Genomic DNA, 18,184 nt, shown 5'->3' with positions numbered 1-18,184 from the left:
GTCTGGACAATTTTATAGGCTCATGGAATCATGCAATCTACGCGGACACGTATACGTACGCGTGTAAGTGTACCTAAGTATTTAGGGAGAGAGCTGGATGAGGTTTCAGACCTGTCTAGATTCAGGTAACCACCACCACAATCAAAATAAAGATCAGTTCCTGGGGTACCTGAATGGCTCAGTCGGTTAACCATCCACCCAACTCTTGAGCGTGGCTCAGGTCATGATCTCACGGTTTGTGGGATCAAGCCTCAAGTCAGGCTCTATGCTGACAGTGCAGAGCCTACTTAGGATTCTTTCTCCATCTTTCTGCCCCTCCTTCCCCTCTCAAAATAAATAAATAAACACTTAAAAAATTTGAGAGAGAGAGACAGAGCACCAGCAGGGGAGGGGCAGAGAGAGGGAGACACAGCATCTGAAGCAGGCTCCAGGCTCTGAGCCATCAGCACAGAGCCCGATGCAGGGCTCGAACTCACAAACCGCGAGACTGTGACCTGAGCTGAGGTCAGACACTTAAATGACTGAGCCACCGAGGCACCCCTGAACACTTTTTAACATTTTATTTAAAAAAAGAGATAAAGAACAGTTCCATCACCCAAATACCTGTCTTGTGCTTTCCTGACGTGGCCAAACATCTCCCCTCACATCCCTAGCAACCACTGATCAGTTCTCCATCCCTGGGTTCTGCCTCTTCCAGAATGTCACGTAAATGGAGCCATACTGGTATTGGAATTACACTCACACCCTCACAAGAGGCAGGGAGCAGACAATCAAAATACCACGCTGATAGCTTCCGAGTCTGCATTTTTAGGATCTGACTGCTGGCTGTGTCTAATGAACCCAGCTGCAATGTCCTACTTCTCTGGGAAAAAAACAAAAAACAACCAATATCAAACCTTTGCTCTTTGCCAATCTGAGAATCCCTTAACTTTCTGACTCAGAGGTTCAATACAACAGAAACAGGCCAGCTCCATCTACAAAATGGATAGAGGACAATGAGGGCAATCCACTATGGAAAATGAATTCTGCCCCTTCTCCAAGATGACAGGTCTGTAGGGAGAAAAGGCTAACCCTAGGCATGCGTATGAGCACCCCACCAGCCCAGCACTGACAGGACTCCTGTGCACAGACTCACAGACTGCAGCCACCCCTGAGTTTTCTCTGCTGTAACGGGTCCAGAGTGTGAAAGGCAGAATTAAAGTAAATCTTCCTCAAATCAACGGGAAAGGGCATCAGGTGCTAATTTTGGAGGCAGCAGGGAATTGAAACAGGCTCTAGAAAGGGCACATTTTCTGAGCAGCACACTGGGAACCCGAGCACTCCTGCACAGATGTCCCTTCTGGCAAAGAGAACGGAAAAATCCACCTTAAATTTTTTTAAGATGGTTTTTCATGCACTTAGATTCTACTCATACAGAGAATGTCAGAAACGTCATTTTCTTCCCATAACATGCATCTAGTTGTATCAAAGTAACCGCATTCAGGCATCTTTTCACAACAAACCACACCACAGAAAGAGTCTCTCATCCATATAATTCTTGGTTTAAAAGGCACTTCAAGATTGAGCCACATTTATTTTATTTTTTTAAATTTATTTGGGGCGCCTGGGTGGCACAGTCGGTTAAGCGTCCGACTTCAGCCAGGTCACGATCTCGCGGTCCGAGAGTTCGAGCCCCGCGTCAGGCTCTGGGCTGATGGCTCAGAGCCTGGAGCCTGTTTCCGATTCTGTGTCTCCCTCTCTCTCTGCCCCTCCCCCGTTCATGCTCTGTCTCTCTCTGTCCCAAAAATAAATAAACGTTGAAAAAAAAATTTTAAAAAAAAAAATAAAAAATAAATTTATTTAAATTATTTAATTTTTTAATTTTTTTTATTTTTGTAATGAAATTTATTGTCAAATTGGTTTCCATACAACACCCAGTGCTCATCCCAACAGGTGACCTCCTCAATGTCCATCACCCACTTTCCCCACCCTCCCACCCCCCATCAACCCTCAGATTGTTCTCAGTTTTTATTTTTATTATTTTTTTAATTTTTTTTCAACATTTATTTATTTTTGGGACAGAGAGAGACAGAGCATGAACAGGGGAGGGGCAGAGAGAGAGGGAGACACAGAATCGGAAACGGGCTCCAGGCTCTGAGCCATCAGCCCAGAGCCCGACGCGGGGCTCAAACTCCCGGACCGCGAGATCGTGACCTGGCTGAAGTCGGACGCTTAACCGACTGCGCCACCCAGGCGCCCCTGTTCTCAGTTTTTAAAGTCTCTTATGATTTGGCTCCCTCCCTCTAACTTTTCCCCCCCCCTTCCCCTCCCCCATGGTCTTCTGTTAAGTTTCTCAGGATCCACATAAGAGTAAAAACATATACGGGAACCCTCTTGCACTGTTGGTGGGAATACAAACTGGTGCAGCCACTCTGGAAAAGTGTGGAGGTTCCTCAAAAAATTAAAAATAGATCTACCCTATGACCCAGCAATAGCACTGCTAGGAATGTACCCAAGGGATACAGGAGTGCTGATGCAGAGGGGCACCTGAGCCACATTTATTTTATGTTTTCATCCTAAACAACACCCAGAATGCGGACTTTGCCCTGTAGAATGTGGTGCTTCTGTGTATTATTCCAGAACCAAGAGTGCTCTGCTATACTCTGCTTGCTTTTAGCATGGGGCTTTGGGACCCTCAACACCTCCCTCTGCTTCTTCCGTTTCCTCTCAACAGAATGTAGGAAGTGGAAAACATCGCTTGTTCTCAGACCCAAATGAGATCTTCCACCAATAATGCCTAGGAAACACAGTGAGAGCAAGGTGGAGAAACCTAAATCATGGCAAGTCAAAGAAAATGGATACAAACCTCATTGAAAATTACTGTGTAAGCCAGAAGATAAATCTGGACTTCAACTAATATTTCATTCCCTGAGAAGAAGGAAAGGTTTCCTTAGGATAATGGACATTTGGCGATGTCTGGAGACATTTCTGGACGTCACAACAGAAGAGGAAAGCACACTGCCATCTACTAGTACGTGGTGGCCAGGGATGCTGTCCGTACCCTAAAATACCCCATCTGTCCATCCGTTCATCCGTCTGTCCGTCCATCCATCCATCCATCCATCCATCCATCACAACACTGTCAGAGAACACCACACACACAAACACATGCTCCAAAGAATTATCCAGTCCAAATGTCAGTCATGCTAAGATTAGGAAACCCCCAGCCTTAAGATCAGAGTTGGGAAAAATCGAACCACAGAGTCTTGAGATGTACGGCCATGGGTAAAGGTGGTCCCAATTCAGCGTCAGCAAATCTGGGCTCCATTAACATGCAAAGAATCTCTCTGGGCCTTTGAATTTGTCATGATCTTTGGCTTTAAATTGATCAAAGCATTGAGTCAGCAGAGATCTATTGAGATCTATGCACTGTGGTTTTCGTGGATGCACCACAAAGACAAATGCCTGCTCACGTGGAGTCTGCAGAGGGAGAACACTAACACGGGCAAAGCACACTTACGGAAACAGCTGGATTTCAGGCAATGGTAACTTCTATTAAAACACAAACGAGGGGCGCCTGGGTGGCTCAGTCAGCTGAGCATCAGACTTGATTTCAGCTCAGGTCATGATCTCACAATTGTGAAACATAGCCCCGCATCCGGCTCCGCACTGGGTGTCGAGCCTGTTTAAGATTCTTTCTCTCTCCCTCTCCCTATGCCCCCTATCCCACTCACTGCTCTCGCTCTCTCTCAAAAATTAAAAAGAAACCCACAAATTAAAGGGGCTCCTGGTTGGCTCAGTCAGTAGAGCATATGCAACTCTTGGGGGTTGTAAGTTCAAGCCCCACATTGGGTGTACAGATCACTTAAAAATAAAATCTTAAAAAACACACACAAATTAAAGCAAGATGATATGGAGAAGGGTGGGATTCTACTTGAGATGCAAGAGTTAAAGAAGACTTACCAATATCTATTTGTCTATCCATCCACCCACCTACCACCCACCCATCCATCCATCCACCTATCATCCATCCATCCATCCGCCCACCTATCTATCATCTATCCATCCATCTACCCACCTACCATCCATCCATCCATCATCTATCCATTCATCCATCCACCCATCCTTCGTCTATCCATCCATTCAACCATCCACCCACCTATCTATCATCTATCCATCCATCCTATCCCATCTTTTGCACTTCACTTTTTTGCACCTAATGTTTTGCAAAACTTTCATATCATAATAGCTATAGAGTATTCCGTGAAATAACATTATGTGACCGTAAAATAACCAATGCCTTTAATGAACACTTAGCAATTGCAGTCATTGCTCTCTTATCTTCTGACACTGAATGGTGCTCAATGTTTCTGTGGAGAAGTCTCATGCCAGCCTGAATTTCTTCCCCTCATAAGTGACAGGGACTTACTTTTTCCTGACAAAATATTTTAAAATTTGGCATGTTATCACACACGCGTGCATGCACACACTTAAGTATATATAAAGCACTGGTGGAAATACACACACACACACACACACACATACAGTTTAAAAAGTGTATCATGCATGGACATTTTAGAAGACAGTAAGCAAGCCGTGTACAATAAGCAGCACAATGAAGAATGTCTTTGGAACCTCCTGTATGTTCCTCCCCATAAAATCCTCATCTTCCCCACTGACACCTACTATTCTGAATCTGGTATTCATTCCCCTGTTCTTTTACATTTGCGCCTAAATGAATGCATATATCCATCATCCATGAGCCGTTTGTCGTTAACTCGATGCCTACATCGCATCTTCACAGAAACATACTTTTCTGCAACTTTCAATTCCGTTCCATGGTAGAGATCAGGGGTTGCTCACACTGATGTATCTCGCTGTAATGGAACAGTCTTCATGAATGCGTGGGATCCCACTGCAAGAATGTGTCCCAATCTGTTTATCCATTATCCTGGCAATGGTCACTTGGGGTCTGCCATTAATGACAGCATGGCTGTGGATATTGCTAGGGGCCTTCTCGCAGACGAGTGCGAGAATTTCTCCAGGTTCTATACCTCAGAAGTGGAAATTTGGTGTCACAGACTATGCTTATCTCTCCTATTATGGGGTAACTCCAAACCACTTTCTTGTTCTTCAATTGACATCCAAGTTAGTTACCATAGAGTGCAAACATGATTTCAGGCACAGAATCCAGTGACTCATCCCAACAAGTGTCCTCCTTAAAGTCCCTTGCCCATTCAGCCCATCCCCCCACCCACAACCCCTCCAGCGACCCTCTGGTGTTTTCCTCCGACAGCAAGAGATGAGGCTTTTCCAACAACTCTGGAGAGGAGGAGGCTGCTTGACTCTTGGCAACCGGGTGGTTATAAAATTGAAATGCATTTTGGTTTTAATTTGTTTTTCCCTAATTTCTGGTGAGATGTTGTATTTTTTCTTAAATTTATTGCTGCTTTGTGTTTTCTCTTCCGAGAGAGTCCCTAACCCATTTTTCTATTTGTTTATTTGCTTTTAATTGTTGAATTCTAGGCATTCTTTATATATTATGCATCCTAATTCTTTGTCGGTCTGATGTGTTACAAACACCTTCCCCAAGTTTATGGTTTGCTTTTTGATTTTAAAAAAAGTACTTGGGGCGCCTGGGTGGCGCAGTCGGTTAAGCGTCCGACTTCAGCCAGGTCACGATCTCGCGGTCTGTGAGTTCGAGCCCCGCGTCAGGCTCTGGGCTGATGGCTCGGAGCCTGGAGCCTGTTTCTGATTCTGTGTCTCCCTCTCTCTCTGCCCCTCCCCCGTTCATGCTCTGTCTCTCTCTGTCCCAAAAATAAATAAAAACGTTGAAAAAAAAAAAAAAAAGTACTTATGTTTCACACGTAGTCAAAAGTATCGCTGTCCCCTTGGTGGTCACTGTTCCGGTATCTTGTTGAAGAAATCTTTTCCCCGCAGAGCGTATAAAGACTTCTTTACTGTTTTCTTCTACATTGATTTCCTTTATTTTCCCCTCTGGATACTTAATTGATCCACAATTGATGTGTATAAATGGCATGAAATAGAGATCGGGTTCCTTTCTTTCTCATTTGGATAATGCCCCAGTGCCATTTTTGAAAAATATATCCCTTCTCACAGATCCGTAATGGTAGTTCTGTCACACGAAGTCTCATACCTGCATGGTTATGGACTTTCAGCGACCTATCTGCATTTGTCCTCTCCCTAGTGTTTTACCCATCCTTGGCCTTCTGGTCTTCATACAGATTAAAATTCAACCTGTCAAGCTCCTTTAAGGATATCCCAGCTGGTATTTTTATTAGAATTGCAGTGCCTCTACGTAGTCATTTGGGGAGAACGGACACTTTCACGACATTCCGTCTTTCTCTCTCTGAACACAGCACACCCACGTCTTTAAGTTCTTACGAATATTTATTCTGCCTGAACGATTAGCTAACTATTTCATTATGATTGAAATTTCATAATTAGGTGATACTTTGGTATTGATTTTTTTAACTTTTTTTTTTTTTCCTGCAGTATTCCTTAGTGGTAATTTCCGTTTTATGCTGTTTGGGGCCTCAATTCACATATTAGCTCTCTCGTCTACCTTACTGCCTCTCTCTTTGTTTTCTCTGCATATCTGAATTCTTGATATATTAAGTTCATATTCTTTTTTAAAAAAACTCCCGAGCCATTTAAGCACTCACAGAGAAGTCTCTCTGTTTTTTTCTCTTGGTTTACATTTTCTTCCAAAATAAATTCGTCCTCTCTCTTATGTTTGGCCTTCTTCCCTTCCTTCCCCGTTCCTTCCTTCCTTCCTCCTTCCTGCCTGCCCGCAACGTATTTACAGAATGTCCTGCCATCTTTGTTTTAAGCGGGACTGTGTCCAACCTGGACAACTCCGACCCAGACCCAGGCCTTCCATCAGCGCTGACGCGCTGTGGATGAATTTCACTTGGCATGCTTTATCTTTCAAAATGTGTTATCAACACCCGAGCTTTCAACAGCCTGGGGTCAGGGAGAGAGGAAGAGAGTGCAGTCAGGGTTGATGGAGGGAGCCCTGTCCTCCCTGTATGCAGCTGTTTCCAAATACTCCGTGCCTGAGTTCACTCAACCCCGTGTGCACATCTTCCGCGCGCTTGGATAACCCTGGGCTTCAGGTGCGTACTCCAGTTCACCTCTGCCTCTTGGACCCTTGCCCAACACAAGAAAGGGAAAAAAATACAAGCACTGATTTTTCACCTACACACAAGGAAGTTCACAGACTGGAGACAAATATATTACCTTGCCCTGCCGTGTTCTCTCTCTGCTGCCTGTAGGTCTTTCGAAGTTTGTATCTTATTTATTACATTTTCTGTGTGGCTAAATTCATTTCTTCCCTGCCTGAGACCTTCGGGCCTGTGCTCCCAGCTGAGACCAACACAGATGGGAACCCCCGATGACTGTCCTCTGCATCTGGAACAAGGTGGAGTCCATCAGATGAGATATTCTGTTTCCATAAAAGGTATCTTCTCAATGGGGCACCTGGGTGGCTCAGGTGGTTAGGCGTCCGACTTCAGCGCAGGTCATGATCTCACGGTTTGTGGGTTCGAGCCCCATGTTGGGCTCTGTGCTGACGGCTCAGAGCCCGAAGCCTGCTTCGGATTTTGTCTCCTTCTCTCTCTGCTCCTCCCCGCTCACATTCTGTCTCTCTCAGTCTCTCAAAAATAAATAAATGTTGAAAAAAAATTTTTAAAAAGATGTCTCCTCAAAGTGCTACCCCCACGTCAGGGATGAGATCCCATAGCAGACAACCAACCAGAGCACTTTCATACACAGCAGTGGTAAGAGGTGCAGAACTTGCCGGAAGACCGGCCAGACAATGGTGGCGCGACCTGGATGTCCACACCTACGGGACGCTGCTAGCTATCCTGGGTCGGGAGGACACAGCACAGAGCTGGGGCCGCGAGGGGCCAATGGCAAGGTCTCCCTGTAAGAATTGGAGCCAGGGCACGGCTGCCCCATGGAGGGGCGTCCACGCCTGAGCCGGGACCATGAAGCGAGCCAGAAGACGATTACGCAGACTTCGTCTTCCCACACGCAAGATTCCTGCCAAAGGGTCCCCTCGGCCACGTGCACTCAGAAGCCCGACGCAGTCCGTGTAGGGCATGTGGGGAACGCAGGTTCTAAGGCGGACCCAGCGGAGCAAGAGAAGGTGGGAAGGAGCTGAAAAGCAAGTGACCTCAGGCACCTGCTCTGCTCCGTCCTCCGTCCTTGGTGCGTGTGTCACGACCGCTGCTCGACAAAGTACAACACGGTCTTCTTACACACACCAGCCTGTTTCCGATTCTGTGTCTCCCTCTCTCTCTGCCCCTCCCCCGTTCATGCTCTGTCTCTCTCTGTCCCAAAAATAAATAAACGTTGAAAAAAAAAAAATTAAAAAAAAAAAAAAAAAGATTCCCAAGGACAACATGAGCGCACGGAATGTCGTCTTCACTCTAAACTCTGAAACTCCCTGGGGGTAAGAGGCGAGCTCCCTCTGTAGATGTTTCCTTTTGTCCCCAAGGACCAGAATCTCGCTCACTGGTCTTTAACTCGCTGGGGTGCCTTCTCCCGCAGGGGATGCGTGGCAGTATCCGGGCACACTGTGGGGGTGTCACTACTGGGGTTTCTGTCCTACGGCATCTCGCAGGTGCAGGCCAGAGAGGCCGCAGGACACAGGCTGAACCCCTACCCCCAACAAAATACTACCCGATCCGAATGTCAGCAGCGCGAGGCTGAGAAACCTAGCCCGCTCTATTGGCTTATCACCCAAACTGTAGAATCAATACCCAGACGCCCTTACGGAAACAAACCCATCACCCCTGCAGAACTCCGAGGGACTCAGGCAGGTATGATGGCTTCAAGGAGGTGCAGTAATTGCGTACCTCACTCTAATTGTGAGCGTCCCTCCAAAGCAGGCAGCGTCGGGAGCAGGGAGACGGGGGCGAGGAAGGGGGCAGCCTCCCGGTGGCGGGGCGAGGGAGACACGCCCCCAGCCGCTGGCAAGGGTACCGTCGGCCAGGGTGGGTCAGCCGGGTAGGACGCATCCCTGATGCAGTGCGGTGACCGTGGTTCTCCACCTCCATGGTTTCAACCCCATGCCCCTCACAAGGTCTCATCTTGAGAAAACCAACAGACAACCACCCCTCCCCCCCCGCCCCCGCCCCCGCCCCCGCCCCTGGAGGCACATTCTTCACATCTCCCTACAGTAAAGTCTCAAAACTGCCAGGGTCATCAAAAACTATGTGTGACTGAGGCACCTGGGTGGCTCAGTCGGTTGAGCATCCGACTTGGGCTCAGGTCACGATCTCACGGTCTGTGAGTTCAAGCCCCGCGTTGGGCTCTGTGCTGACAGCTCGGAGCCTGGAGCCTGCTTCGGATTCTGCGTCTCCCTCTCTGTGCCCCTCCCCTGCTTGTGCTCTGTCTCTGTGTGTCTCTTAATAATAAATAAACGTTAAAAAAAATTTTTAAAAACAATGGGTAAGAAACGGTCAGTCAGGGAATCGCAGGAGACCCAATGACCACACGTACATGACATCATGGACAGGCTCCTGGAACAGAAAGAGGGCAACGATTAAGGGAATACGAATGAAGTGTGGCTCATTAATTGTGACAAATGTAGCATACTAACGTACGATGTTAACAACACGGGAAACCAGCCGGGAGACTGTCCTACACGGACTTCACAACCTTCCTGTATGTCGACATCTATTCTAAAGCCAAAAGCTTCTTTAAAACAGATGGAACGCCCTCCTTTCTCTGTCCCCCTCTCACCCGCTGTCCACCCCACATGAGGCCGTTAATGCCCACTAGCGTCCCGGCCACGGGTGTCAGGGACCTCGCTGGGGTTCGGGGAGGCCCAGCACGTACCCCCTTTCCGAGGGCACCCCAGGTTCCCCATGAGGGAAACACCTTCTCCCGCAGGAGGCGCTCTTAGTGACAGGCAGGGGATGGCCGGGACCTATGTCTCATTATGGGAGCCACACCGGGCCCCCGTGTCACCCCGGGCACAGGCAGCAAGTAGACGTGAGAGCCAGCGGAAGCCTCCCGAGAGTCTGTGCACCTGTTGTGAGCACGACAAGGACAGATGAAGGGGTTCACGCTGGCGGGTGGGAAGACGTGCTGGGGGTAGGCTGTTCCGTCCACCTCTTCTCAGACGCGACGCCGGGTGCCCCTTCTCTTATTAATTCTTGAGACCCACGATATACATCCGGCAAGCCCTTTATTTATGTATTTTTCTTAAATGAGCCAGACGGAGATTTATGGTCTGCAGCTAAGACTATCACTGGCTACAGCAAGGGCATATTTTACCTGGAACAGAGTAAGACGAGGGCCCTATTCTAGGTCAGGGCAGGTTCAAAGGCTGCATCCTTCAAGTGAATTGAGCTCAGGGCCAGTCTCAAGCCACCACATTATCCTCCAACAACCTCAGGATCTGGCACAGAGGGCTTTCCAAGCCACCACAAAGCCCTTTCGAGCCTTAGCCATCCCGGGCCCCCTTTCTCCCCTCATCAAATATTCTATGTTGTTCTCTCACGGCCGCCTTCACAACCCTCATCTTTGCAAGAACACCTCCTTGGTAATAATGTCTGATTCAGAGACGACCTCGCGTCTGACCACCGTGCCAGACACGACGTATGTCACACACTCTTGAGCGTTTAGAGAGGGACACGGCAGAGACCTCAGGAAACTGCCTGCGTTCATTCGTAATGTGATGTGTTCATTCACTCATTGGTTCAACCAACTTAAGAGTATCTCTGACTTTGACAAAAGCCCCCATTCATCTGAGTATTGTGCCACTGTTCTGGACCTTTCCACCTGCACTTCCCGGAGTGGTGGGGAACCAAGCTCACATTATGCAAATACTTGCCTCTAGCCCCAAGTTCAGATCTGATGACCCAGACCCCTTTCCAACTGACGTCCTGGGGGGAAAGGAACGTTAGAATAGGTAGGGGGCATGTGACAGAGAGCCCACATTCTCTTCTTCCTCCAGACACATAATCAGGTGATTAGAGACCTCGGATGCTTCTGAAATTGGCCCTCTGTGGGGGAAGAGACGGGACAGAACAGAAGGCAAGAACACAAAGAAAGAACCCAACTGCCATGGGACGCTTCAGTTGTCTCCTTGAAGGAAAACATTTCCTGAAATTAAAAGGGATCCTTAGATGTCTAACGAATGAAAGCATTTATTTGTTTTTCCTCTTTTGTGGAGCTCTGCCCGGGAGAGCAGGAGCTACGAGGGAGAAGACAGTTCCTAAGATGACGAGAGCCCCACCCAGTTTTCTTCTTCTCGACAGTTAATGCACACACCCGGGCATTGACACACACACGTATACGTATGCACGCATGTGCACACACGCATGCAGACATATACATACACACCTGTGCAAACACACCTACACACAAGTACACGTGTGCACACATATCCGCATACACCTGCCCACATGCACACGCACCTGCACACACATATACACACACCTGCCTGCATATACACCTTCACACACGTACACATATGCACACATATTCACACACCTGCCTACACACACATGCAAACATGCACACTCCTGCACACACACGTACATGTATGCATGCACCTGCTCACACACATCTGCACACACCTACACATATGAACACATCTGCACACTCCCACCTGCACACACGTACACACATGCACACCCACCTGCACACACACACGTGCACACACATACAACTAAGGTTTTAAACCGCCATTCCTGATGACTTGCAGGATACAACTGGATTCCTGCCCTGTGTGTTAGCCCTGGTGCCACACTCAGGTCACAGGCTCAGAACAAGCAGGGGAGGTGGCAGAAGGCAGTGAACCACTCTCGGCAAAGAGCTCAAGGGGCAGCAGCTGCATGGACTGGAGGGCCCCCTCCTGCTGGTGGCACTGAATTTGGTCCCCTTCCCACTCTGGCCATCCTTCAGTGGCCATGGATGTCCTGCTGACACCTGACCTGTATACCATAAGCCCACCCCTGACCGCGTGAGCATGTTCTCACGGAGCATCTAGAAACAGAAGTCACAAATGCAGACAAAAGCCCCCGAGGACACGCGGCTGGATCCTGCAGGGTCATTTATAGCAGGTGGCCAGCCAGACGGAGCAGACCCGCCCTCACTCTGAATATTTGGAGGCTACACTAAATTAGTGTCAAACTGACTTCATTAAAAAAGACACATGGTCTTACTACTTTGTAATGATGAGCAATCAGACTGAACGCTAACAGCACGACCTGATTCAGGATCACCTCCAGCCGTTACCACAAACCCCAATGACTCACCAGTAACGACAGCATGTGAAGGATGCAGCAAACACATCATCAGTGCTTTCCAAGGGGCACAAGGTGTGCCCCTCACCAGGTTCAACACACATATATGAACATTTAGTTCACAATGATCGTAACCGAAAAACTAAACTTTTCTACCAATTTCTAACCAGGGACTCTGAACAAACACACCTCTGCTCCACACCCCAAGTGCTCAAATCTTTACCTTCTAAGTGGCCACGCCGGGGTGTTTCAAATGTGTCTGTTTCAGATTTTGCAAAGATGTGGACTCCTCGGATTATGTGGCCCAGCAATGCCAATTTCCGCTGGCTTTGTTACCACTCGCCAATGACCGAGCGGCCCTCGGGACTCTGATGACCATGCACAGTGGGCGGTAGGCGGTCACCAGCTACAAAGCTTTCTGTGAAGTGTAATACTCCATATGCAACTGTGTCCCCCAAAAAGCTGGATGTGGACATCATCTCCTGGAGAGTCAAGGCTTCAAGAGATTTGGGGTTTTCACCCTGGGTTCGGGAAATCAACAATTAGCACTTGGCAAACCTACCGGACGGCAGAGGTTCCAAAACCACCCAAGAACAAAGCTCCCCTTATTCCAAACCTTTGCCTTCTCTCATCAGAACAGCTCTCGACATCAACAGCCACCTCCACAAAGAACATTATAGAAGACCGTATGTGGAGAGGCAGAGAACAGAGCCAGCAGACCTGTGACCAGCTGCATCCAGGTCTGATTCCAGAGGACGGAGGGAGAGCTAATGAGGCCTCAGCCCCGCAGATGTGTTTATGTGACCTAAATCCCTGTGGTCAATCCCCAGCCGTGCCGCCAGCCCACGCCGAAGGTTTGACCTGCTGGAATCAGCTGCGTTCAACCGTGAGATTAATGTTGTGCATTAGTTTCTGTTCCTTTGGTCAAGATTAAGAGGTCATAAATCAACAAAGCTTAAATGTGCACCGTATAAGCAAAAGAATGAATCCTTTCTGAAATTCACCCACCCCTTCACAAAGCCAAAGAGAAAGGGGAAAAAGAAAACGAAGAAAAAGCAAGTATTAAGCCCACGTGGAGAAGGACGAGACAAGAGGAGCATCACCGTGTGAACTCTAAAAGCCACACAGACGCTCGGTCTCACGTACGCTAACAGCCCCTTTTCAGGGATCATGACAGATGTCATTACGTAGCACATGAGACCACGTCACTGCGTTCGCTAACAACGTCAGGGCACTTTGAGTGACCCGATCAGTCACGCCCAGATAGCTGTATACTGAAGTCTGTCTTGTGTTTAAAACAAACAAAAACCGATCTAATGAAAATCCAATCAGGCCAAGGCCAGTAGCTTCTGTGACATATTACGTCCCAAAGAGAAAACCAACCCGTTCTTTCCCCCCAAAGTACCCAGTCCTCCGTTTAAATGTCTTCTTGTCTCTGGTACGCTCTTAAGTAAGTAACACTCTCAACAAATTCTACTATAGATTCTTCACACGTTAATGCTCTTTTATATTTCGAACACCGCGTTCTATTTCCAGAGAGAAACAGAGTGAGGCTGGTACCATATCGTACTGAGAGCTCACGGGCTCGGAACAGACTTGAGCTGGCAAAACCCTATCGTCTCTCCTTCCGACAACCGTCGCGATCCCATTTGCCGACTCGTTTCAACTGCGAGCACCGGGCTCCCCGATGCTCCAAGGGCCCCAAGGGACCTCGCTAGCATTCCTACAACTTCCGAGGAGACCCCACCCTCAGGCAAAGGCGCACATCAGCGTCCCGCGGGCTGCTCTGGGAGGGCCCGGACCATCCTGTAATGAAAATGTCTTCACCACCAAATTGCCTCCCGGGAAAGGACAGCCCGTTCTATTTTCCCGGAAAGGGGGGTTCATAAAACTTGGGAGGCAGTAACTCAGCGCTCGGGGTCAACGAGTGGGTCTCTGGAGGCACCGTGTGGCCTCAGAGGCACATGAACAGGTGCGCACGGACAGGTGCCGCCGGGGAACTCACCTCAGCGTGAAGCGATCGGCGCTGCAGTTTCGGGACACGGCCACAGGGAAGGTGAGCACTTCGCCCTGCCTCGCCGTGCGGGCCGAGTACCGGATGGCCACATTGCTGTCCAGACGCAGCTCCCTCAGGGCGGGCCTGCTGCCCGTCTGGTAGAGGAAGACGCTCCCGATCCTCTGCAGGCGGGGCACGGCCTCCTCCGGCCCGTCCCTCCCCGGCCGGATGGAGTTGCCCTTCCTGGCGTCCCCGCCGCCGGCACAGTCCCCGCGCCCGTCCCCCGGCTGCACGGCATAGTAGAGCTCCACGGGGCTCCCCTCGGGCGGCCCCGGCGCCTTCTTCCTCCCGGCCAGCACAGTGGGGGGCCCGAACCAGCCGGCCAGCAGCTCCAGCTCGGCCACGCACAGCCCCAGGGCCCCCTGCAGACGGCAGCCGGCCCGCACCTCCCGGGTCTCCCGGAAGGCGAACACCCGCAGGCAGGGCAGTCTCTCGCCCGGGCTCCGCGCCGCCCAGTCCCGGCCCAGCAGATGGAAAAGCACCTGCACCTTGGGGCGGCTCAGGTACACCTTGTCCCGCACGATGTGCGCCCTCAGCTTCCAGTTGAGGGAAAACTTGCTGGTGAAGCCGAAGGGGCTGGAGGGCAGCATTAAGTCCTGGGGCACCACCTGCTCGATGGAGAAGGGCCCGTAGCTGGCGTTCAGGACGGGCAGCCGCTTGGATTTGTAAATCAGGAAGGATTCCACGCGGGACTGCAGGCTGGAGTTTCTCATGATGTCCTGGTTGGCCTCCTTCAGGAAGAAGGACACGTCGGTGTTCTTGATGTGGTAGGTCACGGGCAGGTAGGTGGGCAGCAGGGAGAACCTCTGGATACTCTCCAGGACCCCGCGGCACTCGGTCACTGCGGGAGGGAATCGGGGCAGAGGCGTTAGAAACCCGGGGCGGCATCTCCGCGTCCCTTTGGTACAGATCACCCCCTTTGTCCCCACCACCCAACTCTTTACCCAAACCTTCTAAATCATCCACTCACTTGGTACGAAGTATGTCGCTCTTATTTTTTTAGTATTTTTAAAGTTTATTTACTTACTTGTTTTGAGAGAGAGAGAGAGAGCAGGGGAGGAACAGAAAGAGAGGGAGACACAGAATCCCAAGCGGGCTCCGCACTGTCAGCTTGAAGCCTGATGAGGAGCTCGAACTCACGAACCTGTGAGATCATGACCTGAGCTGAAACCAAGAGCCAGACGCTTAACTCGCTGAGCCGCCCAGGCGCCCCATTGAGTATGCTGTTTTTAAAATGGGGTTGTGCCTAAAACTTACTCTTTTTGCTCAAAGGAGAAGGCATCTGGCATCGGGAAAGTCTTAAGAGTGTGCAAGCACCAGAAAGAGGAGGCTGTTCTCGTTAGCTCCATCGGACAGACGGACGCTAGGTGGAGAACTCACTTCCTCAGCGCGGGGACTGAGGCTGCGTCCACCTCCCACCCATGACACACGTAAGGACACGCCGGCCACTGGGAAATGACAAGGGACTCGGGGCAAAGGGAAACTAAAACGGGCCACGACAATCACGCGGACGTCACGCGCACCCCTCGGGGTTATGCTGAGAAATGAAAAGCCCAGAAGGATCTGCTGGGAGCAGTTACAGGAGAGGACCTGACCACGGCACGGCAGACCCGCGTGTCCCGAGGCAACCGGCCCCTCGCATCACAGCCGCACCCCCCCGCCCGAAAGCCATCTTGATACTAGTGCACAAAAGGTATTCTTTTCTCCCCTCGCTGAACACAGCCCTCCGTCAGGGAGCGGGGGCAAAAACCCAAGCTGTTTTTACAGTACGCCTTATTTTCTGTAAGAAAAACACAGACGCAGAAACTGCACAACGCAAGAACCAATTTAACGGCTTTTAGAAATGGAAATTATTGGCCTTGGGAACACTGACTTTCCAGGCAAAGTTCCACAAGTCACACAAAGCCCTTCTCATTAGGAGCCGTGTAATTATCTCTGGTTATTCCGCGATAAAAGCTACTCGAACCCTGACACTCACTGTGCCAACCTGCTTCAAAGGCCCGCGTGAACACCTGTTCCGGCTCACGACGCCTCCCCGAGTCTGGACCCCTCGCAGCAACGGTCTGCGAGCAGAAGACAAAGCAAAGGACTCAGAGGAAGGGGTCCTGTGCCTGACTCTGCCGTACGTGTTTGGGAGGTGACAGGCGCTGAACCTCTCGGCCCCTCGGGGGCCGGTCTGCAGAGTGAGGGCCCCGATCAGGGCACCGAAGAACCGTCCAACCACAGCACCGCCGGGAGCTAAGCTACACTCACTCCACTTCTGGACGCGAAGCCGGGTCGCGACGGACGTTCGTCCCGAGCGTAGCGACAGTCGCGAGTGAAGAACTCTCTCGGTCCCACGGCTTTGTCAACCCCAGGCCAGGCGGAGTCCCAATCAAGCAACAGGGTTTGTGTGGTGCTGACCCGGTGGAAGCGGCCGAAAAGTGAGCAGCTGTGACTGACCGGAACAGTGACGTCATACGGTTCAACCTAATAAGGAGGACTTTCTGTTCCCCAAAATCAGAATATCAGAGGTAGAACCAGACTCTTTCATTCCTTAACAGGATTGAATTTTTTAAACTTTCTGGACATCACTCGGGAGTCATGTTTCCTATCCTTCTGTATCTTCCCACATGAGTTTTAGTGAAACCAGAGAACACGGAGTGGATCTGCCGCTAATGTTCTGGACTGAACGCTTTGTCCCCTCACTGGCACCCTGTCCCCACCCTCTGCTGCGCTCCCGCCACGCTCAAAGTCACTTCTCTGGAGTGCTTCCCCTGACTGCATGATTCTGGGCCACGAGCCCCATCCACGTCCCGCACGCTCCTACACAGGGCAGAAGGGCGCCCAGAAAATTGCGAGTACCCAATAAATATTTGATGAATGTGTGAGTGGTTGGGCCGACAAATGAATTATGCCGTTAACATTACAAAGAGTGGATTATACGTTTACAGCGGGATTTTAGCTGCCGTCTTCTGTCCATCATCTCTTTATAAGTGGAATCCTCGATCCCATTATGGGCTCCATGAAACACTAGTGATGTGGGGCCAAGGAAGACAAGCTTCTCCAGGCAATGAGATCTCTGAAGGACCTACATCAATGACACAGTGTCTCCTGATTCTTTTTTTTTTAATGTTTCTATTTTTATTTTTGAGACAGAGAGAGACAGAGCATGAGCAGGGGAGGGGCAGAGAGAGGGGGAGACACAGAATCTGAAGCAGGCTCCAGGCTCTGAGCTGTCAGCACAGAGCCCGACTCGGGGTTCAAACTCACGGACCGCAAGATCATGACCTGAGCCGAAGTGGGAGGCTTAACTGACTGAGCCACCCAGGCGCCCGTCTCCTGATTCTTAAAAGGACACCTGGGCACTCGACAGAACAACTGCCTTGAGCCGCCCACACCAGCTTCTCATTCCTTCCAGAAACCGCCAAAACCAAACCACCAAGTAACAGAAAGTTAAACATCCACGGTAGACACCAAAACTGTGTGCACTTTCCTGTTGAACCCCTGACCCCCACTCCTTGAGGACACCAAACTTAATTGTGCAACTAATTACATATTCCAAGGGCAATGACTACGGGTCCTCCGACTTTATTTGGGAAAGCAATAAGGGGAGGTCACAGCAAACATTGTTGAGAGGGAAGTAATTTCTAAGCTTTCTTCCGCAGGTGGCTTACTTGTCTTTTTGCCTGGTATCTGACCCACATGTTTATTGCTTAAAAGTGCTCCGAGTTGACCTAAAGCTAGTGTTATTTCTTTGTCCTTCCTTTTTTCTTTTTCTTTCTTTCTTTCTTTCTTTCTTTCTTTCTTTCTTTCTTTCTCTTTCTTTCTTTTTCTTCCTTCCTTCCTTTCTTTTTCTTTCTTTTTAACCAAACTGCAAAAC

At 49.8% G+C, this 18,184-nt stretch overlaps 1 protein-coding gene across 2 annotated transcripts in view; it reads right to left on the bottom strand.

Moving 5' to 3' along the window:
• Positions 1–18,184, bottom strand: part of TMEM132D (transmembrane protein 132D) — a 564,124-nt gene that overhangs the window by 398,142 nt on the left and 147,798 nt on the right. For both annotated transcript variants that reach the window (XM_086681430.1, XM_086681429.1), the window contains exon 2: positions 14,272–15,163. In XM_086681430.1, coding sequence (XP_086537556.1) covers positions 14,272–15,163 — 892 coding nt within the window. The remainder of the gene's footprint in view (positions 1–14,271; positions 15,164–18,184) is intronic.

This window comes from Puma concolor, chromosome D3 (genome assembly GCF_028749965.1).
Source record: "Puma concolor isolate L17-30 chromosome D3, mPumCon1.1.hap2, whole genome shotgun sequence".
Classification (NCBI taxonomy): domain Eukaryota; kingdom Metazoa; phylum Chordata; class Mammalia; order Carnivora; family Felidae; genus Puma; species Puma concolor.
Note: the sequence above shows the minus strand (reverse complement) of the source record. Positions and strands in the feature narration are given on the sequence as shown.